The following is a 23,993-nucleotide window of genomic DNA, read 5'->3' as shown; positions in this document are numbered from 1 at the left end:
CCCACTTCCCAGACTCCTCCAACTCAGTAAGCACGGCACCTTGTGTCAAAGACAGAGTTCATTCCTAGACACCACTCAGCAAATCTCTTCAGAGAAGGGTGGGCACAGACATCTTGTCCTCAAGTGGGCTCTGCCACCTCTCTGGAGAACACAGCTGGAGGACACCACCGGGACTCCCCTGCTCCCTCAGGGCCCTGTGAATTCAGACCTAGTTTTGACAACAGACTTTACCTCGGGCTTTTGAATGGTTGCTTACATACCTATCTGCATTAACACCACCATCAGAAGGAGCTATGGGGGCTCTCACTTCATCTTACAGGTAAGGAATGCTAAAAAGGAGTGCCTTGCCCAGAGGTCATGTGACAGGTGTATGTGCACACTGGGGTGCACACCGTCACTCTTCAATGACTGGGGAGATTCCTGCAACAGACACTGTCCTGTGTCCCCTGTTCGACAGTACACTGTCCTATGTCCTGTCCAACAGTACACTGTCCTAAGCTCTCAGTCTCCTGAGAAAGGATGTTACCTTCTGAGAAACATCCTACAATACCTCTCTGAAGTGCACTGCTGACAGTGTTCCTTTGTCCCGTTTTCAAGGACCTCGTGTGTGAGTCACTTCACCTGAAAAGTTGGTGACTCTTTTCTTTCTCCCATGCCTGGTTAATTTCTGAATATTTTTTAATGTTTCTTGAGATTATGGTTATATTTATTTTATGTGTATGCATATGTATGTATATATGTATTATGTATGTATTCATATGTGTATGCCTGAATGTTTGTCTGTGTATAAGGTGTGTGCAGTGCCCAATGAGGCCAAAAGAGCCCATTGGATCCCCTAAAACTAAAGTTAGAGGCAGCTGTGAGGACCATGTGGGTGCAGGACCCGAAGTGCGGCCATCTGGAAGAGCAGCCCATGCTCTTAACCATAGAGTTGTCTTCCCAACCCCATTATTCAGCTCTTAATCTTAATTAAGATTTTCTAGTCGCTACAAATACCACAAGGATACAAGCAACCATACCCATTCTATAATTGGAGAAACTGAGGTCTGAAAAGCGACTGGCAGAGTGGGCTGTGACTTCAGATGCAGCTGTGCCCGTGCCCTAGGCTCACACAGCACACACACTGCTCTGGTGCCCGTGCCCTGGGCTCACACAGCACACGCACTGCTCTGGTGCCCGTGCCCTGGGCTCACACAGCACACGCACTGCTCTGGTGCCCGTGCCCTGGGCTCACACAGCACACGCACTGCTCTGGTGCCCGTGCCCTGGGCTCACACAGCACACGCACTGCTCTGGTGCCCGTGGCCTGGGCTCACACAGCACACGCACTGCTCTGGTGCCCGTGCCCTGGGCTCACACAGCTCACACACTGCTCTGGGCTCTCCATCATTTTCACATCCACAGACCTCCATGTGCCATAATCCTCCAGACTGAGGGCACAGCCTCCCTTCCTCCATGGCCTCCTGGGATCTGTCCCAGAGTGGCCACTCTCCTGCCTCCACGTTCTCCACTCTAATTCTTTTCAGCCTTCTCAGGCTATAGGGGACGTGAGTAAAGTCATCTTCACTGTCACGTGTGCGAGGAACATACAGGGATTCTGTCACCAGATCTCTTGGTTCCTGCTAAGCCTGTGCTTGTCTCTGGTGAAAACAATCAGCATTTGTCTCTCAGGACCGGGCACTGCGCTGGGTACCAGGAAAGAAACAAGGAGGCAATGAGGTGTGGCAAAGCAACACAGTCCCTGTTCTCAAGTTACCAGGAATTCAAACTGAGTTAATAATCCAACATCTATACAATGAGTTTGCATTCAGCAGTGTTGGCAACTCCTCAGGCTGCCAGGGTCTGTGCCACACTGTGTCCCTTCTGTCGTTCACACCAGGGACACAGTATTGCCCAACTGCAGCTCCTTCGGACCAGCCTGACCCACCCAAGAAAGGAAAAACTGGGAAGTCCATACCCCAAAACACACACACACACACACACACACACACACACATGATTTATCACATGCTATCAAAGGTCTACTTATTCAATGTTTTTCCCTTCTTGTGGTGTAAGAAATCTGGCTATCAATAAAATGTAAAAATATAAATGAAAGGAAAAATTATTTTGAATGGTCAAATATCAAAACGAAAAAGACACACGGGGCTGCTGGAATTACCACACACTGCAGTGGAAAGCCGGTCTGACACTGAAGGTCTGTGATCTACACACAAGGTGGACTAAGGAAGGGGATCCGGAGCTTGTGGCCAGCCTGGCATGTAAGAAAATGAAAAACAGGGGTTGGGGAGATGGCTCAGAGGTTTAGAACATCAGCTGTTGTAGCAGAGAACCCGGGCGTGGTCCCTAGGCCCCACATGGTGGCTCACAGCCATCTAGAACTCCAGCACCAGGGGTCTGATGCCCTCTTCTGTCCTCCAAGGCACAGCACACACAAGGTGCACAGGCTGACCTGCAGCCAAATAGCCATACACATAAAATAAAATAAACAAGTCTAAGTCAATTAATTAAAAATAAAATACAAATAATTTTAAACAAGACGTTGTAATGGAAATCAAGGATGCCTTTGAAAGGCTCGTCAGTTGATTGGACACGGCTGAGGGGACAAGAACAATCCGAGTGAACTTGAATGTACCTTAAAAGAAAACTTCTAAACAGAAAATTAAGGAGAAGCAAAAAAAAAAGCAAACTTAACTTAATCTTTGCTTAATCTTTAAACCTTAATATAAACTACTTATACTCTGTGAGTAAGATTATAATATCTGGAGGTTATGGAGGTAACATAAAGAATCCACATTATAAAGATCGTATATTTAATATCCGCTAACGCACAACCACTAAAAGAAAGAGGCGCTCAGACAAGAGAAGAAACCCTGGGGGCGTGGGTGTCGGCTTCCCCAGCACAGACAGTGGGAGGGGTAAGACATCCTAAGTGTGGACATGGGTTCCTCAAGGAGACACCACATCTCAATAAAAAGAACTGGCGTATGTGAAGTCAGTACTGCTGAGAAGCCCGGTAACACACGGTGGTTCCAGGGGCACAGAACAGGACTGCGGTTGCTAAAGAGGGATCCGAGGATGCAGGGAGGCAGGGCATCTCTGTCCAGAATCAGCAGTCTTATTTTAGATTCTCGAGCGATGCCTGTGTCTTGTATGCATGGAAGCCCAGCCGTAACACGGAGTCCTGGATCAGTAGCTTCTGTAGCAAATGTGTTGGGGTCCTAGCTTCCATCAGGAGCTCGAGGAAGGGGCTCCCCTCCTCTCACCCCCATGCCTGCCCAGTCTTTCTGAGGCTTCACTCTGACTTATCAGAGCAGTGTGGCATCTCCTGGGAGACAGGTTCCTCTTCTGATTGGTCTATTCCAGCAGACACTCCTGGAGAAACTCTAATTTCATAGGACCCACCATCTCAATATTCCCATGGCAGAAGAAAGTGCAGGTATCTGGAGAATGTTTTCACACTTGCCAGGGTTTTTACAAATATGTGTATTTTCACTTAATTTTTAAACAACTTAAAACTTAAGCTTTGTTTCCTCTTTAAACCTTGATATGAATTACATTTTTTGAGGAGTAAGAAGCACAACTCTCTTTTGGGAACATTTGGTGTGTACACTGTCCTTTTCCCTAGGACTGTCTCAACAATAAACTCACTAACTTTGTTTCACACTGGACTGCCCTGAAGTTTGTTTTCTAGAGTACGGTCAAGGGCCTGACTTCACCTCGTGGGTCGCTAAGAACTCCTCCAGCTGCTGGCGGCAGTGTCAGCTGTCTCCCCACCGCAACTGCCAAGCACAACGCAGTTTTCCTTAGGTATTTATGAAGCCTGTGGAGTAGTGAATGAACAAAGGAGAAATCTGGGATTTTAAAGATTTTTTATTTTATTTTTATTTTATCCACTGGTCCCCCACTGTGCTTGTGTGAGTGTGTGTGTGTGGTGTGGGGTGTGTGTGTGTGTGTGTGTGTGTGTGTGTGTGTGCGTGGTGTGCTTGCATGTTTATGTAATGTGTGTGTTTGTGTCTGAGGTGTATGCATGCATGTGTATGTATTGTGTGTGTTATGTGTGTGTATACGCGTGTGCTTGCATGTGTATGTGTTGGGTGTGTGTGCATGTGTGTGCTTGTATGTATATGTGTTGTGGGTTTTATGTGTGTGCATGTGTGCATGTGTGCATGTGGCATACATGCATGTGTATGTAGTGTATGTGTGTGTGTATTACTCCAGATATCCAAAAGCATTTACTTGTTACTACTTTAAACTTACTTAATCATTAGATATGTGGGTATGCTGTACTGCATTAATACTAAAGCACATTATACCAGTTTCATTCACTGAGTGGTAATAACTGCAGTGTAGGTTTTGGGGTGTTTGTGGGGACTGCATTAGTAAATACAGTGCATCTGCAGAACAGGTAGGCAGTATTCCAGAACTCCCAATCCTAAGACACTTTGCCTTCTGTTGGGGCAAAAAAGGATTAGACATTGAATGAGTGGTTGGATGGATGAACTATGGGGATGGTCCAGTCGTCAGTACACAGGAAGGACAGACAGACAATGGGGATGGTCCAGTCGTCATGCACAATATGCCTGTGGAGCGGCTGCAGGCCATGGATAGGTTTGAGGGGAGGGATTTGTTTTTTCTTGTTGTTTTTTTTTTTTGAGGTTCTTTCTTACATCATTTCATTTTTTGCTATTTGATATTTTGTTTTTGGCTTGGTTGGCTTTGGTTTGTTAAAGCAGAGTCTCACGACACTGCCCTATTGACCTGGAACCTGCTATTTGAACCAGGCTTGCTTCAACCTTGTGCTCATCCTCCTGCCTCCAGCCTCCCGGGTAGAACATACAAATGTGTGATACCATCCTGCTGTGCACCATCCTGCTGTACACCATCCTGCTGTGTACCATCCTGCTGTGCACCATCCTGCTGTGCACCATTCTGCTGTGCACCATCCTGCTGTGCACCATCCTGCTGTGCACCATCCTGCTGTGCACCATTCTGCTGTGCACCATCCTGGCTTAGCATCACACTCTTCCAACAATTTTATCCATGTGTGCACTTTGGTCATTTTCACGCCAATTCTCTTTTACCCCCACCCCCACCCCAGGACCCCACCTTCCCAGTAAACCCTTATTCTACAGGTGTGGTTTTAGGGCATACTGACTCTGTAAGTTGCTTGTGTTGTTGACTAGAGTGTGGCAACTTACCAGGGGTTTCACCTCAGTATCACACATTTTAAATTTCTAATTACAGGTGAATATTGATTTTCCTCTGTAATCATATGTATGTTATAATATGCATTTGAAAACATCATTCTGAAAAGGGAGCTGTAGGCTCCTCCAGACCATCAAGGGGGCCCATAACGTAAAAACAGAGTCACCCTTGACTGAAAGCAGAAGAAGTCCTAAGTGTTTTCTCCGTTCTGCCTGTGCGCTGACTCTCACCGCAGACTCGGGTGAGTGGTTGGCACTCGACAATCTCTGGAAACCCAATGCTGTCTCAGAATCAGCACAATGGAGACAGCCCTGCATCTCTGGAACCCTTCACCCTGCCTCCTCGCCATGAAAGCCTACTGAGGGCCAAGTTCCCCTCCCTACTCTGCCCTTACGGACTGCCATCATGAAGGAGCACACACAGGGTATCAGAAGCCATTTGCTAATCTTGTAAGAAAGCCCAAAATGGCTAGGGTGCACCCCATTAGCAAATTTTCAAACCAGAAATTCCCTTCATAGCTAGGACATACTGGGTTTTGTTTGGGAGGGGCATTGTCTTGGTGTGTGTGTGTGTGTGTGTGTGTGTGTCCTGGTGTTGAATATTCACACACTCATGTTACCTGTTTTGTTTAGGGGGGCATTGTCTTGGGGTATGTGTGTATGTGTGTGTCCTGGTGTTGAATATTCACACACTCATCTGTCTGGTCTTCTCTAGTCCATCCTAGGTTGGAACAAACAAGGAAGGGTACAGTGAGATGGCTTTGTGTATGTGGTCAGCGGGGTTTAGTGACAATCTCACAGGCAGAAGGGCAGCCATTTGGGAGCTGGACGGCAAGTCTGTCATCTGGTCACAGCAGAGAAGTCAGGGGAATAAAGAAACCATCCAGGACAGACAACTGAGAGACACTTTCGGTTCATTTGACCACCTTCTTCTCCTATATAACTCAACAAGCAGGCAACCGCTCGTGTCCTGAAACCGCCGCTGTATCCGTCAGCACATTTATCCCTAAAGTTCAGTTAAGATGGAAGGAAGATCACTGTTTGAGGACATCGCTGAAGTCAGTTCATTTGGGAAGTGTTTGTGGAAGGGAAAGTAGCTCACGTTCATTGAGCACCTAGTGTTTTTCAAGCTCTGTGTTAGGGTTGGTTTGCTTGAGGCAGGGTCCCATCTAGCCCATGTGTCTTCATTAGAGTTTCTATTGCTGCAATGAAACACCATAACCAGAAAGCAACTTGGGGAGGAAAAGTTTTAACCAGCTTACACTTCCACATTGCTGTTCATCACTGAAGGAAATCAGGACAGAAACTCAAACAGAGCAGGAACCTGGAGGCAGGAGCTGATGCAGAGGCCCTGGAGGGATGCTACTTACTGGCTTGCTTCCCCTGGCTTGCTCGGCCTGCTTTCTTATAGAACCCAGGACCACCCGCCCAGGGATAACACCACCCACCGTGGGCTGGGCCCTTCCTCGTTAATCACTAATTGAGAAAATGCCTTACAGCTGGATCTCATGGAGGCGTTTCCTCAACCGAGGCTCCTTTCTCTCTGATGACTCTAGCTTGTGTCAGGTTGACACACAAAACCGGCCAGTACACCATGACAGCCCCAAACGTGGTGTATCCATGAATGACCTTGAACTCCTGCTCCCCTGCCTGTCTTCCAAGTGCTAAGGTCATAGGCACAGACCAGCACGTTTGGCTTGTGCTGGAGTTTCAGATGTGTGGCTTGATTCCCCGAGAGGATCAGGAGGTGCTAAAGCTAAGCTAACCGTGGGTAATTTCCTGTCCCACTGTTTAAATTCCTGTCTGGTCACGTTCCTTCATCTTGGCTTCTGAGGGCTGTGTCTGACCTAAACTTCCTTCTCACCTTCTCTGCTTAGATGCCTCATGAGGACCTTAGTGTTCTAAGAGTCTCCAGGCTTTACCCAGCCTACATCACCCCAGGGCTCCTCTCGGAAGCCACTCCCACTCATCCCAGCAGCTGGCAGCCATATTATCTCCTGTGGTTCCTGCTGTCTTTCCACTCCCTGGGTCAATCATTCAGATTCCTGCCTTGGACATTGCTGTTGTTGTTTCCATAGCTTTAATGTTTTAATTAACAATTATTTATTCTAGGAAATCACATTTCATGATGACCCCTGCTCACACTCACCCTCCCCCGCCCTCTTTAGCGCCCCCTCTATCCCTTGCCGTTTCCCTTCTGTGCTAGGGTTAACGTCACCCTGACGGAATCTCGAGTTCCCTGGGACAGGGTGTCTGGGTATTTCTCTGAAGAATTCTCTTGTTTGACCGATGTGGGAAGGCCCCTCTTCACTGTGGCTGTGACCGTTCCCTAAGCAGGGATCCAGAACTGATGAATTAGCAAGTGTCTTCCCACCATGATGGACTGTATCCTGAACTGTGAGCCAAAATAAAGCCTTGTGTGGCTTTTGTTCAAGAATTTTATCATAGCAATGGGAAACTTTGATGCTTCCTTCCCTTCTCATACTCTGCTTCTACTTCCATATTCTTTACATATAATATAATCAAATATGTATCAATAGAGTCTTCCTGTGAGAGAAAAGATGTGGTTTGCCTTGAGCCTGAGTTAATTTGCTTGTGTTGACACAGAAGCACAGCTTTTACCTCAAAGTGGGTACATAACATATTCAGGAGTCAAACATGAGTCACTGTGACCCAGGAGCACAGATTCAGACTGTCCCGATGATCCAAGGTAGTCGCAGCTTTGTTACGTTCTTACAGTGAAAGAATAAAAATTATAAATCGGTGCTTTAAAAACATATTGATGAAAACATTTGGTGTGCAGGTTACAGTAATGCAGAATCCACATTAAAGGCTGAGCATGGGGGATGGGGAAGCAAGAAGAGGAGGAGGAGGAGGAGGAGGAGGAGGAAGAGGAGGAGGCAACACCTTGGTACAGTGGCGCACTTCTTCAATCCCAGCCACTGCAAGATAGGAGGCAGAGACGTCCCTGGAAGCCCAGAGACCACTAGTCTGGCCTGTGCAGCAAAGTTCCAGGCCAATGAGAGATTTTATCTCAAACAAAAAGTGGAGGGAGGCTTAGGAACATCAAAGATTGCCCTCTGATTTCCACATGCACTCAGTGCACACACATACACCCACACTCACAAACACACAGAATTGCAACTAAGTCCCTATGGTCCCAGCACGGCACTGTGGGGGTAAAGGCAGAAGGACCCAGATCCAATGGCAAGTTAGAGGCCAGTCTGGGTTACATCTATTTAAAAAACATCCAACATTCTAATAAATTCCAAAAGTACACACAATAGAGTCAGCAATGGCCACAGGCAGCTCAAACCGTGGCTCAGCCTCCTCTCTGTGCTAAAGACAGTGACTACCACAGGATCCATTCCTATCCTGAATACATATCTATGTTCTCCAGCCCTCTGGTCATTTCCAGCTGTTCCTTGTGTCCTGTTGCAGATGCTAGACTGTGACTGCTACCCTCCACCAAATGCAGCCCCCTTGGACCAGGGATGGGGGTGCATCCTCACAGGCACAGAGACTAGGAGGATATGAGAGGCAAATGGTACCCCCAGGGCCGTATGGGCAGGGGTCTTCCTTCTGCTCGCCTACCTTGGCCTCCATCCAAGAGCTCAGCACATTTCCTCCGTGATATCAGCTCCTCTCCTGTCCTCGTCCTGTCTGTCAGATCGGGGACCTTGTGTGGTGTGCTTGTCACAATGACTTCCAGGTGTCCGACAGCGCTCTACTCACAGGGGCTTTCAGGAAATATCTGAGATGCCCGAGAAGACAGAAAAAGAATAGGGAAAGCCCATGTTGTAGAGACAGACAGCCCTGGCTTGGGTTATCTGCTAACCACAGGTTCTAGCAATACAAGCCAAGATAGGTTTAACTTATCTTCTGGGGGTTGACCCCATCACAACAGTCACGGTAAGCAAGCACCCTAACACTGAACCATGCCTGCAGCCATAGGGTTTAACTTCTGAGCCTCCTGGCTTCTTTGGGTCTAGACAGGGTGATTCTTGGCTGCTCAGTGATTGGTTGAGTGTGGCACCTGTGTTAGCAGACAACACTGCCCCATCTGCTCAATTTGAGCAGAGTCATACACTAAGCACAGTCTCCGCTTCCTGAGCCCTTCTTCCCCCTGCTGCAAAGAACTTGAGGTTCTTAGCCTCTCCTGGCTCCTTTGTGATCAGGCACACCCAGCTAAGATCAAAGAAGAGAGAGTCAGGGCTGGGGAATCAGGATTCCTAGTCACTTCCTGAAACTAAGCAGAGGGAGTGGCTTGGGGAACTCCAACCTTGCTGTGTGCCTGACACAGAGCACCGAGCTCATTCCCGGGCCTCTCACCCAAGTGTTCAGCTCTGATGTTTCCATGATTTAAGTCCTGAATGGTGACAGATGTGAACAGTCATTCTGCAAGCTACAGACCTATGCCACATAGTCGCTTCTTGTGCTCAGGACTATGAGATCAAGTTAAGAGTCACGTCACACTCCGTGAGCAATTTTTGAGCAATCGAATTAAGATTTGGGCTCGAAGCATGTAGTTCTGAATGGCCCTGTTAGGAGGTGGTGTTTAGGAGGCAGAGTCCAGTCTCAGAGCTCCTATATCTCAGAGGTCAGAGCCTTTACCCAGCGTGCACCAGGCCTGGGGTTCTACCCCTCGCAGCAGGAATAGAATGAATAAGAAGGCCCTGATCGTTATCAGACATGTACTGTATTCCAGGACCATTGAAGAGGCTCAGAGTTCATCCATGAATTAAAAAGCTCTGCCTTCGTGGGGCCCACACTCTAGCAGGGGAAATCAGAAATCAACAGAATCAATGGGTGCAGTATTTCTCCTCCTCTCTGCTGAGAAGGGCAACCATCAAGTCACCTTAGGCATGTTCTCCAGAGGCCAGGAGCACAGTCACTCTGAGTAGCCTTCCAGACTCTGTGTATGTGCATGCATGTGTGCACATGTGTGCATGTGTATGTACCCTTTCTTGCCAGAGGCCACATCTTTCAGGCTCTCTCCACCCTGATCACCTATCCTCTAGTCCCTTAAGGGCCTTCCACAAGTACTTCAGATTGCGTTCTGGTCAGAGAGCCTGAAGGGTGCATCCTGGTACCTGCTGGAACTCTAAAATCCTGGGATCTGAGCCAAAATGGTTTGAGGAAGAAACATTAGTATTATATATGCTTATCACGACTATCACAAGCATTAATTTGGGAAATATCAAAATTTACGGTAGTAGTTGATTAGTTTGCAAATACCAGGTCCCAATCTAACAATGTTTCAAGTAGGATTCTCATTTGATCCACGCAAGTCATTAAAGGCTACAACAGGCTGCAGAATGACTCAAGACCCCAACCTGGACATGCGACAATCCAAACCAAGCCATCTCTGACTGTTCTCGAACTTCCTACGAAGCCAGGGCTGGCCTTGAACCCTTGATTCTCCAGTCTCCTCTCCCTCCCTCAATGCTGAGATTAGAGACATGCATTTCCAGGACAGCTTTGGTCTTAGAAGTTCTTAAGGAAAACAAGAGGCAAACACAGAAACAGAAGGGAGAGCATGTGCCTCTCGTGGCTCCATACTGGAGGCTCACTGCGACTGCGGGCCCACTGGGGGCACATGACCCCCTTGAACTGTGACTCTCTGTCCTGTGTTATCCTGCATCACCGTCCCTTGTATCTTTGGCTCTAACAGCCGGCACCTCACCAGTGACGCAGCCTTGGGCTTAACACCAATTGCTAATCCTTGCCAAAGTGTCCACACCAGGATCCCAGAACTCTCCAAGCTGAAGCAAAGTATTAACCAGTTTAAGGTAAAACTGGGTCATGCAGCAAATCATATATCAAAAATTAGGCAACCAAAAGTATCCACATTCCCAATGTTCACAAAGAATTCCTCACCTTGCACACGCTTTACCACCCGATCTGAGAGCCGAGGCACCGCCTCCTTCTTCTGTGGGGTGTGAAGTAATGAGACACTGCAAAAATTATGCTCATTCAAAATATGATTTGACCCATTTTCCTTTAGACCTACAGTAAATGGTCAGGGCCGCTTACAGTCACGTAAATTCTTACTCCTTGTTTATTTGTTTCCTTTTTTAAATGTGACTTTTTAGTTTTTATTTAAAAAAAAATCTTATGTGATTGTTTGCACATGTGCCATGTATGTGCCTGATGCCTGTAGAAGTCGAAAATGGGTGTTGGGTCCCCTGAAATGGAATTTCAGACAGTTGTGAGTGGTGCTGGGAACTGAACCTGGGTCCCAAGCCAAATCAGCCAGCGTCTAACCACTGAACCATCTCTCCAGTTCCAATCCTTTTTTATTTTAAATGTAATATCACTAATAGTTGGTGTGCTCATAGCTCTGAGACATTCAGCTTGAAAGAGTGAGTGTGTTATAGATAGGAATAATCCAGAAAAGGTCTCTAGAAAAGTTCCAAGAATAATCCAAGCCCCCACAGCAGGTCCTTCACTGCTGGGCCTTGCTGCTTCCCTTACTGTCTCCAGCTCATTCACGTCTGCACCGTATTGCTATGGTTGCTGTGTTTACGACTAAACCATGTGGAAGCAAATCACACTGTTTCATTCATAAACACTCCAGGGTGTGTGTCCTAAGACCATTCAAAAAAATACAATATAATTCTCAAGGTCAGGATGTTTAGCATTACCAAAATCCAAAAGTTGGATTTGGTCATCTGACCTTAAATTGCAATCCCCCTTTTTTATTTAATTGAGGCAGAATCTCTCTATATAACTTAAGATACTTTGAACTCATAAACTCCTGCCTCGGTCTTACCCACAAGCCCCAGGCGTGAGATTACGGGTACCATCCTGTGCCTGCCAAAATACATTTTGTTTACTTGTTTTGTTTGTTTTTGAGACAGAGTAGGCTGGCCTGGAACTCTGTGTGGACCAGAATGGCCTTGAATTCTCAGAACTCTGCCGCTTCTCCTCCAGAACGCTGCGGTTTAAGACATTCCCGGTGTAGGTTCTTAGAAAGCACGTGAGTTTTACCGATAGAATCTAGGATTTTTTTTCTCATTCAGAGCAACAAATCCCAAAGCACCTAGGGAATAATCTAGTTCCAGTCTGCTCTCCTGTAAAATGGGACTACTGAGTCCTATATCAGAGTTCTTCCAAGAAACAGAAGTAAACGCAGTCCCTGTGCAGGTATATGACATTCAGTAGAGGATGGGCTCACAGGACCATGGAGACTGAAAAGTCCAGGAAGCGCCTGCAAGCTGAAAACCCAGGAGAGAGGTTTCTGAGGCATCCAGACTGAGAGCCTCTGCTCTGGTTTCCAGTTGCAGAGTGAGAACCAGAATCTATGTTCTACCATGGTTTCTTTGGTGGTGGTGGTGGTGGTGGTGGTGGTTTTTTTGTTTGCTTACTTTTTTGGTTTTTCTGTTTGTTTTTCAAGGCAGGGTCTCTTTGTATAACAGCCCTGGCTGTCCTAGAACTCACTTTGTAGACCAGGCTGGCCTGAACTCAGAGTCCACCTACCTCCATCTCCTGAGAGCTGAATTAAAGGTGTGTACCACCACGACCCGGTATTCTCCTGTTTTTGTTAAAGTTCATTTATTTTAGTGTCTGTGTGTGTGTGTGCATGCATGTGTGTGTGCGTGCATGCATGTGTGTGTGTGAGAATGCACAGGATGAACTAGTGGAGGTCCGAGGACAGTTGCAAGAGTTGGTTCTGTCCTTCCGTTAGGATTCCAGAGACTGAATTCGCATCATCAGGCTTGGCCACAGATACCTGCAACCTGAGTCATCTCACCAGTACCAAATTGTCTTTTGTAATAAATACTTCCTTTGCTCCAGGACCCCCAAGGAGGGTGCATTCCATCTATTTCTCATGTCTGGTTACTGTCCTGTAAACCAGAAGTCTCGGCCTTGTTTGTCCCCAATGGTCTTACACACAAGGACTATGGGTCATGGCAGATGTCCCTCAGCAGGGTCCAGTATCTCTTTATGATTCACTGTTTGTTGGGAATAATAACAGAGGATGTGATTTTCAGCCATGACTGTTAGCATCCACTCATTCCTCTTGCTATAATGGTTATAAAATAGTCAATAAAACATGTATTTGAGTATTCACTTTTTTCCGAAGACGATTCTCCCTCCTCAGAACAGCCAACCACCCAAACACACAGAAAGGGTTTATATCTTTGGCTGTAAACCAAGTGTGTTCATGGATGCATGTGTTCCAGCATTCAAGATGCTGAGACAGGAGCATTGCAGAGAGTTTGAGGCCAGCCTGACCTATATGGTTACTTCCAGTCTAAGAAGCACAGAGATGCCCTGTCTCAAAATAACAACAATAAAAAGAAAACAACTTTGGGGGCCTGGAGAGACAGCTAAGTGGGTAAAATGCCACACAAGCATGAGTTCAGGTCCCTGGCACCAAGATAAAAAACTAGGCATGGTAGCACATGACCCAAAGTTGAGGAGACAGGGGCAGGATGATTCCTGGGCTTGCTGGCTGCCATCCTAGCCAAAGTGGCAAACTCTGGGTTCCAAGAAAGACCTTGTCTCAAAAAATAAGGTAAGGAGGGATTGAGAAAGATGCCTAACATCAAGGCCTGGCCTCCACACCCATGCTCACAGCATACACGTGAATGCACACATGCACATGCACATACACACACACACACACACACACACGCCTTGGGCTGGGTTTGCAGAGATTTATATTACACACAATTGACACACTATTGCTCCGGAAGAACACAATGGACTGGATTGCAAAGAGGCTGTTTTCCAGAGAGACTTCTACCCAAGGTGTGTCCGTGTAAAGGTGTGTCTGCTGCCCATTCATGGAGCCAACTGTTCTCTGAACACCACACACAAGCGATGATACTGTTGAAAGGAAAACCCTTTACCTCAGCACATCGTTTCTCAGAATGGCTTTCCTGGAAGGTCTTTGTTGACCCAGAAGTTGACTGTTGCTAGGGCTTTCGCCCAGGACAAGTCAGTGTTTGTTCTCCCCTGCTTTTGTCAACCTTGTTTGAATAGATCAATATTTCCATTCTTCCAACACTGCCAGAATGGGGAGAGGTCCGTGCCTCCTCAGGGACTGAACTGAAAGGCAGCCACCCGCAGGTTTGTGTGTGGACATTTACTCCATGTGCTAAACTCTCTTTGTGAAGCAACCTCATCTGGTCTCCAGACTCAGAGGCCAAGTGTTAACGATAATCCTCACGCGCAACTCACAGCAGCCGGGGTTGTTGACAGTCCCCTCACCTGAGACAGTTTAACACACAGGTAAAGCCTGTGTGGGAAGCAGATTAAACCCATTGCTCTTGGTGGAGTGAGCTCAGTAAGGAGCCTCCCGTGCCCAGTCAAAGCCGGTACCACTCACTCTCGGTGCAAAGCCTGTCCATGACCTTGATGGTGACTGCTCCCGTGTGTTTGGTGCCATCAGCTCTTCAGTGACTTCCAGCTCAGGCTCTTGGGGAGAACTGGCTGCCGTGAACTTAGGCTCCCTAATCTCTCATTCCGAAACTCACACCTAGTCCTCAGGACACACAGGAAGGTAAAGATGTCAAACTCACACTTAGTCCTCAGGACACATGAGAAGGTAAAGATGTCAAACTCAAACTCACACTTGGTCCTCGGGACATACGGGAAGGTGATGATTTCAGAGCAGATCAGTGTTTACTGTTAGGTAGAGCATGGTAAGAAAGCACGCTGGGGCTGGGAAGAATGGCACACACCTTTGATCTCAGCACTCAGGAGGCAGAGGCAGGTGGAGCTCTGAAATCTGCAGCTTCAAGGCCAGCCAGAGGTACCTAAGATCTTGGTTCAAAAAGAAAAAAGAAGAGAGAGAGAGAGAGAGAGAGAGAGAGAGAGAGAGAGAGAGAGAGAAAGAGAGAGAGAGAAAGAAAGAAAGAAAGAAAGAAAGAAAGAAAGAAAGAAAGAAAGAAAGAAAGAAGGAAAGAAAGGAAGGAAGAAAGGAAAAGAAAGAAAGAACTCTACTAACTGAACATGGTGGTGCATGCCTGTAATCCCAGAACTCAGGAGCATGAGGCAGGAGGACTGTCAGGAGTCTGAGGCTACTTTGAGCTATATAACAAGTACCAAGCCAGTCAGTGCTGCATAGGGAGATCCTATCTCAACAAACAAGCACACAGACATGAAAGGCAGATTAGGAAGGCAGGAAAAAAGAATCCCACCACCAAGCTTCCCCCTCAGTCCCCAGAGTTCCTTGTCCCTTCTTCCCTCACCTTTGTTCCGTGAGTAAGTTCTTTATCACAGAGCCCAGCTATTTCTAGAACTCTCAAGGTTCTGCAGACAGAGCAGGGATCTCAGGTATGATTTCTGCCCCCTGTACCTCTGTTGCCCACACTCCAAGCACTCATTTCCGGGGGACTCGAGCTGGCTAGTGGTACCTTGTGCTTTGGGTAAACACTAAGCAGTTGAGGGTTTCAAAGTGCGTGGATGAACCAGACTCAGCCTCCCTGGCAGGTCTGTTGTTTCTGGGTTTTATTTACTGTAGAGCCTAGAACTGCCACTGCCTTCTCCTTGTCCCACTGCTGCGTTCTCAGGCAGCCCAGTGGGGTCTGCGCTCCAGCTTGTCTCAGGTCCAGCACTTGTTGCATTTGCTGATACTCCTGGCACTGCTGTGGCATCCGCCAGGCTAGGCACTGACTGGGCTGAGGCAATGTGCCTTCCACCACAGCCACCTAGCAAAGCTCGGCTCCAGCTGCCTTCTAGCCCCAGCTGCATTCGTTCTGGGTCCAGACTGGTGCATGGAGTGGAGCGGAACTCAGGGAAGCAGGCTTGCTGCTCTGCAACCACTGAAGGGGCCCCACTTAAACAATCTTTTAGGGAATTTGGGCGTTGCCAATCTGTCTGGCTACTTCCTGCTGAGCGGGGACGCTGCATTCTTAGGGGTATTTACTGCAACATTTCAGGAGGTCTTGGTGATTCAAACCACATGACTCTTGAATAAATCCTTAGGCTCTCATCGTCTGTGGAGACAAAAACAGAACCTCTTTTCCAAAACATCAAATCCTTAGGCCCATATTTTAAAGTCAAAATACCTTTCTTAGCAGTTCCTAGAATCAAATGTCTTTCTCCAGTCCAGAACACAAAAGACAACACAATCAACATACCATGCATCTGTACACATTTATCTTTTTGAGCTGTATACATTCTATCTTCCCCCAATACATATGTCCCCTCCGGCCAGGGACAACCCTGTTTGGTTACCCCTCTTTCTCGGTTGGACTTCCACTTGCTGCCTGCATGGCGCAGAGACCGAAACCGAGCGAAGGACGTCAGGATTAACACATACCCCAATCCATCCTCACCTTCTGAGGGTGACCTTTCAGAGTTCCCTAGTTCCCAAAATCTCCGTGGGGACCTCCAATTGCCGCGCACCGTGCCCCCGTGTCTGCGCTCTGTGCACTAGAACCCAGTTCACGAGCTTCGGGCAAGGGGCTGGAGGTTGAGAATACACACGCAGAGACAAACCGACACATGCAGAAACAGACCCACACACGGACTTCCAATCGCTAGTACAAAAGCCCTCCTTTAATAGCACCATGGAGGCTTAAATACCCAGCAGTCAATGGCCAACAGGTGAAAATCCCATCCTCTGATCCTCTAGGCAAAGCACAGCTTTTATGAACTTCCATTAGAAGGCTCTAGCAGGGCAGAGCATCTGAAGGCCAGGAATCCCACTGGTCCCAACAATTCACCACTGCTGATCTGCCACACTGTGTGCAGCTCGCTTCCTACGCTGGGAGAACTTGGGGCAGTCTTTTGCTTCCTTTAGGCATTACTTCTTTGTGGAGCCTAGAAGATGTCAGAGACGTGAGCCCAAATTTTGACTTTGTGACTTGTTGGCCTGGCCCTCTAGAGACTCCCATTGTCTTCTTGGATTGGAGGGAGAGAAATCCTAAGCTTTGACGTGGAAACGTCCGTGCCTAATGGCAGCTGGTGTGCTCAGCATATATTCCTCTTCTTCCCTCGCTTGCTCCAAAGCTGTCCTTCTGGGGATTCTAACTGAAGTTAGAATCAAACAGCCAAATAAGCCACACGGTCAGGCCTCATTCCAGTGCCAAAGGCAATGGCAGGGCTCAGCCACCACGAGCCCTCTGCTGCCACTCCTGGGGCCTGGTGCAGCATGTGCAGTGAGCGGGGAAACTCAGATGCACTGACGATGCTGCTGAGCAAAGCCTGGAGACAGTGCAGTTTTTAATATATATTTCCTTTTTTCTCAAAGTTGTTTTTTGTTTGTTGGTTGGTTGGTTGGTTGGTTAGTTGGTGGCTACAGGTTGAAGGCAGGGCCTCATACATGCTAGCACATACATGCCAGCACATTCTCTATACTTCCAAGCAGCTTTATCCCCAAATAACGACGCCTCAGCCACTGGGTAATCTGGAAATTTAAAGTGTGTCAGGTTAAGCAATTTTTTTGTTTTGTTTTGTCTTGTTTGAGACAGTGTTTCTTTGTAGCTTGGGAGCCTGTCCTGGCACTAGCTCTTGTAGACCAGGCTGGCCTCGAACTCACTGAGATCCGCCTGCCTCTGCCTTCCAAGTGTTGGGATTGAAGGCGTGCGCCACCACCACCCGGCTCCAGTTTAAACAATTTATAAACCATGCGGGAGAACTATTTTTGAGACAAAAATCTCACCGTGAAGCCCAGTTTAGTCTCAGAACTCGTGGTCTTCCCAGCTCGGCTTCCCAGATGTTGGGGGTCACAGGCATGTACCGACACACCCAGAGTATCTTATTCTAGCTTCTGTATCGATGTTATTGTTAATAAGGTTCTTCATCCTGCAAGCGCACAGATGATGATGTGTGACAGGCGAAGAGACCCGAGAACAGCAGAGGCAAATATGGCCGCAACGCAGCCCCTGACGCCCCCACTCACGGCTGCACACATTACACACAGTAGCCTTAATTTATTTTTTCCTTTTGAAAATGCCTTCATAAAGAGTGACTTGGTCAAGAATGGCAGACATAGGCAGGAAGAAGAGTGTGCTTTCTGGGTTTGCTTTTGTACTTTCAGTGCAAAGGTTGGTTTCAGTGGACACACACAGGGATTCTCAGCCATCGTGAGGCAAAGGGCATAGTTATCAACAGATTAAAAAGTCCACTGGTTAAAGAAAAATCCACTGGTTTGGTTGCTACATGGTGCTTTCAAGATTTAAAAATGAGATTGGGCTGCCTGGTGGTGGTGGTGCATGCCTTCAGTCCCAGCACTTGGGAGACAGAGGCAGGCGAATCTCTGAGGCCAGGCTGATCTACAGAGAGAGTTCCAGGACAACCCAAGCTGCACAAAGAAACCCAATCTCAAAAACAACGAAAACAAACAAACAAAAAACCTCAAACAAACAAAAAATGAAATTGGAGAACTCCGAGATGAAAAGCGTCCAGAGGGGTTGAGAGACCTGACTCTTCCTAACAAAGCAGGGCTCGCCGCGACTTCGAGGAATAACACTCCCAGAAAACTGGGAAGATGTTCGTCTCTTTTTCTGGTTGCACGACTTGCTTTCAGAGTGAGAAAAACAAGCCATACTCAGCTCACAGCAAAACACCACCACTCTGGCGATACCCCCATAAACCCAATCAGTGCTGGTTTCAACAGTGGTCTCCCATGAGTTCAGAGCTAATCTGCGCAGGCTCCAGGTTGCATATGAGATCAACCTGTAGTCTGGATGTGATCATCTGGGGCATGCTAGGGTCATGGTTGTATATGCCGCTTCCTCAGGTCGCAAGTTTTCATAGTGTGGTTGGAGAATGAGAAGCAGTGATCACTGTGTGTGTCTTTGTGCGTGTCAGGGGAGATGAGATACGGTCTTGGGATGCAGCCCCGTTTGATTGTGAACTCACAGTCCTCTCTACCATCTCCCTGGTGTGCCCCACTGTATCCAACGCACTGTATTTTATAATCAAACTGTACACTCCTCTCTGTTGCCAGAGGATAGGCTCAGACATATCCATATATCATGTCTTCAGTCAATGGGCAGAGGACACACTGGATTATGGCCCACTTCCCGGACTGGGGATTGAATCCAGGGCCTTTTAAAAGTCCTACCACTGCGTTACAAACCTAACTCCAGGGCTGTCGCATTTGACAGACAGTTGCAAGAGTGTCAACCATCAGTCACCTCACTACAGTTACCATACAGCAACCCTAAACAATTCAGCAAACGGGCATGCTTGTGTTCCAGGCAAACCATTTTGAACACTTCAATTTTAATTTTTAAAAAGACTCCATTGTTGGGGGGGGGAGTCCAAGAACCAGGGTGAAATGTCAGAAGGCAGTTTTCAGGGGGTTGTTTCTCTTCTTCTGACATCCCCAAGACCAAAGTGGGGTCCTCAGACTTAGCCTAAAGTGCTTTGATCCACTCTCCCATCTCCCTGCTCCTCTTTCTCTTCTAAGACGGTTTCACTTCTGACTCTGGCTGAGCTGAAATGCACTGCCCAGACCATGTTGGCTGCAAGCTTGCAGCTACTCTGACTCTGCCTCCTAATGCCAAGGCTACAAGGATGTGCTGCCACACTCAGCTTAAAATTAGAATCTCATATGACTTCCATGTGTCATAAATTATTCTTCCCTATATGTAATAGAAAGTACAAGAGAACGCTAGCTGGAGAAAGGACGGTGATCAGCTGGAGGGTGGATGGCGCAACGAGGCGTGGGGGAGGGTAACTGTCTTAGTTAGGGCTTTTATTGTTATGAGAGACACCATGATCACAGCAACTCTCATAAAGAAACGTTTAATGGAGGGGGGCTCTCTTACAGTTTCGGAGGTTTTGTCCTTCTCATCACGGTGGGGATCAAGGTGGCATGCAGGCCGACATGGTGCTGCAGGAGCATAGTGAGAGTCCTACACCTTGTAGGCCTTAGGAAGTTGGCTGAGACACTGGGTGGTATCCTGAGCATAGGAAACCTCAAAGCCCACCCACACAGTGACATGCTTCCTCCAACAAGGCCACACCTCCTAATAGTGCCACTTCCTATGAGATTATGGGGGGCCGGTTACATTCGAACCACACCAGTTATCAACCAGGACACCCTATACACATGCATATAAAGGTGCAATGGTAAAGCCCAGTACTTGGTGTTCAAGTCTAAAAACATTGATTTAAAATAAAAATAGAGAAATATTCTTCCCTTTAATTATTTTTCAGTTATTCAATGACCTAAAACACACCCTTAACTCTTAGGCCATCTGAAAATGGTTGGATTTAGCTCTTAAGCTGTAGTTTGGTGACTTGAGAAAGGGACAGCCAGGAACAGAAGCTACGTATTAAGTTCGGATGATGTCCTAAGCACTATCTAGGGTCTATAAGTGAAAATAAAAGTCATGGACTCCTTAGAAACATCAGCGAAATGCAAAGGACAATTTAGCAATGATTCATAAAACCCTATCTATATACAGCCTTAGGAAGAGTTTCTCTCCAATTCTTATGTCCACTGTCTCCCAGTATCAAATTTTATTTTTATTTTGGTTTTTCAAGACAGAGTTTCTCTGTATAGCTTTGATGCCTGTACTGGAACTCACTCTGTAGACCAGGCTGGCCTTGCACTCACAGAGATCCACCTGCCTCTGCCTCCGGAGTATTGGGATTAAAGGTGTGTACCACCACCACCCGGCAGTATTAAATTTTATAATTCTAGTTTTTCATTTATAAGAAACTACATGATAGGAATAATGGAGGAAGCCAGGTGGTGGTGGTGCACACCTTTAATCCCAGCACTAGGTAGGCAGAGGCAGGTGATCTCTGTGAGTTCAAGGTCAGCCTGGTTGACAAGAGCTAGTTCCAGGACAGGCTCCAAAGCTATAGAGAAACCCTGTCTCGAAAGAAAAAACAAAACAACAAACAACAACAACAAAAAACAAGACTAATGGAGGAGGTAGGAGAAGTATCAGAAAAGGGAAAGGGAGAGGAAGAAGAACCTATACAGTGAGTGGTTCATTTAAAACACGAGGAAGGGTATTATCAGGGAGGGAACAGTCCGTCCCCTTCCACACATGTGGCCCACCTCTGCATTTCCGTTCTTGGGGTTTTGAAATCCTCAATCCGAAGCCGGGGGGGGGGGGGGGGGGGGGGGGGGGGGGGGGGGGGGGGGCAGTGAAAGGCTTTTCAGCCAGACCTGCCTCTGATTCTCCTCATCCTTTTCCTGTACCTATCACGTGCCTGCGTGCCTGGCACTGATGCAGCAACACCTGCCTAGGCCCCAACGCCATCCACAGGAAGTAGACGATTTTGCAAAGGGCTACAGAGTAAATGGAGGTTCCCGTTTGTGATAGAAAGCCTATGCTGGGCATCCCTGGAAAGAGGAAGGGGGTGGGCGTGCTCAAAAAGAGGCTTCACCCCGCCCTCCTGCCCGCCCCGCCTGCCCCACCCCAACCAGGTTCCAGCTCAAATCATTTAAAAGGTTACTGGAAGGGTTTCCAAACTGAGGCAGCAGCAGGTGGCCGTGTGGCATAGCAGAGGCTGTCTTCTCTCTCATTCAGAGGATGTCCAGGTCAGAACAGGGAAAGAATTCTGAGCCCAGTGGCCCCGAAGTGAGCGTGGAGCTGAGGCCAACAGCCCCAGGCAACCAGGGCCGCAGCAACGCAGCCTTCCAGGTGAGCAGGGCTGAAGGGGGACTAGAGAACCTGTTGTCTTCATGTCTGGCAAGTTCAGTAACAGGAGCCGTGGACTCCCTGAGCCACAGCGAGAATGTTAATTCTGTAATGGGTACGCTTTAAGCCCATTTTTTTTTCCCCCGACTTGGACTTCTCTAGGTTGGTAAACCTGAAAAGTGTCTCTCAAGGTCTCCTGTTGATCTGGACTGCTCTCGTCACTGGGGAAACAAGTGCTACCCTCCTCCCTTGTTGCCCCTGGACTCACACCAAGTTCAGGATCCTCCCCCAAGATCTGGAGAGGGGAAGAGCAGGGGCCTCAGACCCCAGGGGAGGTAGCAGAAACGTGAATGGGTTCTGAGCCCGGGTGGAATGTAGCCCAGGAACTGCCCGGGACAGCCTACTTACGCAAATCTGTGTCCTCAGCCAAGAACTGAGTGATTAATACTCCTAGTCTCGGGGCTGGGTGCCACAGGTGGCCCGAGAGCGAGGCCAGTCCCTGAGCTTGCTTTAATGCTCTGCCTCCTGGGAACCTGGGCTTAAGTCGCTCCTTAGTTGGCACCGGCACCGAGAGCTTTGAAAGACAGGAAGCTTACCTGAGCAGGACTCAGGAATCCTTGGGCTTCACGGCCACTTCACGAGCAGAACACAATTTTTGAAGCTAGCCCAATAAGGGGGAGGCAAACGTGCTTGGTTGGCGTGAGCCTGCTCTCTTCCGCCTCCAAGTTACTGTAAGTTCCGAAAGCCCTGATTGTCAACAGTCACGATGACGCCCATCCCATGGTTTTTATAGGTAGGAGGAGGCCTGCAAATTAAACTGATAAAAGACAAGTTGGTTGGAAGAGGGGAAAGAATATAGTTTGTATTAGTATTTTAATTTTGATATGTACGGTGTCCCAGAAGAAGAGGTGAAGCGTCTACAGGAGCCGTGTGCGAACTCCGGGGCACGTGTACCGTTTTATCCCGTGGTTGTGTACAGTAGAGAAGCGATCAGAAAAGACAAGGGATAGGGCTTTAGGGCCGGTCGATCATTGCAGCAACTAGAGCTAGGGTTGTTGTCGGGCGTTTCTTTATGTGGACTTCTCGGCTGGTGGGCTGGCTCCGGTCTCGTCCCTGAGTGTGCGTGGGAGGAAAATCCGTGGGCTGCATTAGGAAGGGCCAGGAGGGTAGAGTCTATCTGCTCTTTCCTCAGTACTCTCAGTTGGACACATTCTTAGGCGACACTGGCATTAGCACAAAGGGAAGGGGCCCTAAACATGGGAGCTGCCATTCAGAAGAAAACAAGTTTGGTGCAGGATACAGTCAGAGTGAACGTAGCAGTGGTTTAGGCAGAAGGGCTCTGCAGGTCTGTGTCACCAGAAGCTGGCTGCACCGACAGAATGTGCAGTGGGGGCTCCATATTTTTTTTAACCCTTCCCGTTCTCTCACAGCCCAGACACCATCCCTGGCAAACAGAGGTCAAATTACTCCTTCCCACGTTTGTTTTACCAGGGCTTGGGGGCTTTTTGTACACCCGTATTTAGTAGGCAAAACCATTAGTTGTCCCCCTAAATATGGCCAGCACTAAGAGGGAAGGCTAGTTCAAGCAGACAGCCATAGCTTTTGCCCTCAAGAAGCAGAGCAGGGCAGCGCCTCACAGAAAGATGCAACTGGAAAGAATGACGTGAAAATGAGCGTGAAGTTGGAGCTGAACCTCCTGGGAGCCAACATAGAGGACGTGAGGACTTCAGGTGGGGCTGTCTGAGGAGCAGAAAGGGGGCCAGTGAGCATCAGAGGCAAGAAACTGTCTGGGGCATATGCGGAATGCAAGTCTGCCGTGGAGGTGGGCAGGATTGCAGGGCATTGGAGGCCGGCGACACCGGATGATGAGGTCTCCATGAGCTAAAGTGCTCAAGAGGAAATCTCCATTGATTTAAAGGTACATCTTGTGACCACATTGAAGGACAGACATGTGAATGGGGCTCCAGGGAGGAGGCCAGGCCACACACAGTGGGCACAGGTACTGCAGTCTCAGGACTGACAAGGAATGAACCGCTCCAGGGTGAAGACTCAAGGTGGGGACAGGGTGTGAAGGGTTCTCCCGCTGAACTTCCAGTTTTCCTGTTAGATAGGATCAGAATGCTACACACGCTGGGACTGTTGAGAAAGTCCAAGGCGTGAATATAAAGAAGTACATGTAACACACACATATTTGTGAAGAACCGTGCCTGGCTCA

The 23,993-nt window shown here is 48.0% G+C and overlaps 1 protein-coding gene and 1 long non-coding RNA gene across 2 annotated transcripts in view; one reads left to right on the top strand and one right to left on the bottom strand.

The window, feature by feature from the left end:
- Nucleotides 1-16,696: 16,696 nt before the first annotated feature.
- On the bottom strand, nucleotides 16,697-22,520 carry LOC146892113 (uncharacterized). Its single transcript, XR_015005239.2, has 3 exons — nucleotides 22,375-22,520; nucleotides 17,830-17,972; nucleotides 16,697-17,574 (listed from the first exon to the last, which is right to left on the bottom strand). It is a non-coding gene; the product is annotated as an uncharacterized LOC146892113 (long non-coding RNA).
- Nucleotides 21,587-23,993, top strand: part of Slc28a3 (solute carrier family 28 member 3) — a 52,719-nt gene continuing 50,312 nt past the window's right edge. The window contains exon 1 of the mRNA XM_048447676.3: nucleotides 21,587-21,781. Within this exon, the coding sequence (XP_048303633.3) occupies nucleotides 21,671-21,781 (111 nt within the window). The 5' untranslated portion in view covers nucleotides 21,587-21,670. The remainder of the gene's footprint in view (nucleotides 21,782-23,993) is intronic.

This window comes from Myodes glareolus, chromosome 14 (assembly GCF_982192425.1).
Source record: "Myodes glareolus chromosome 14, mMyoGla1.1, whole genome shotgun sequence".
Classification (NCBI taxonomy): Eukaryota; Metazoa; Chordata; class Mammalia; order Rodentia; family Cricetidae; genus Myodes; species Myodes glareolus.
The sequence above is the reverse complement of the archived record's forward strand: the minus strand, read 5'-3'. Positions and strand labels throughout refer to the sequence as shown.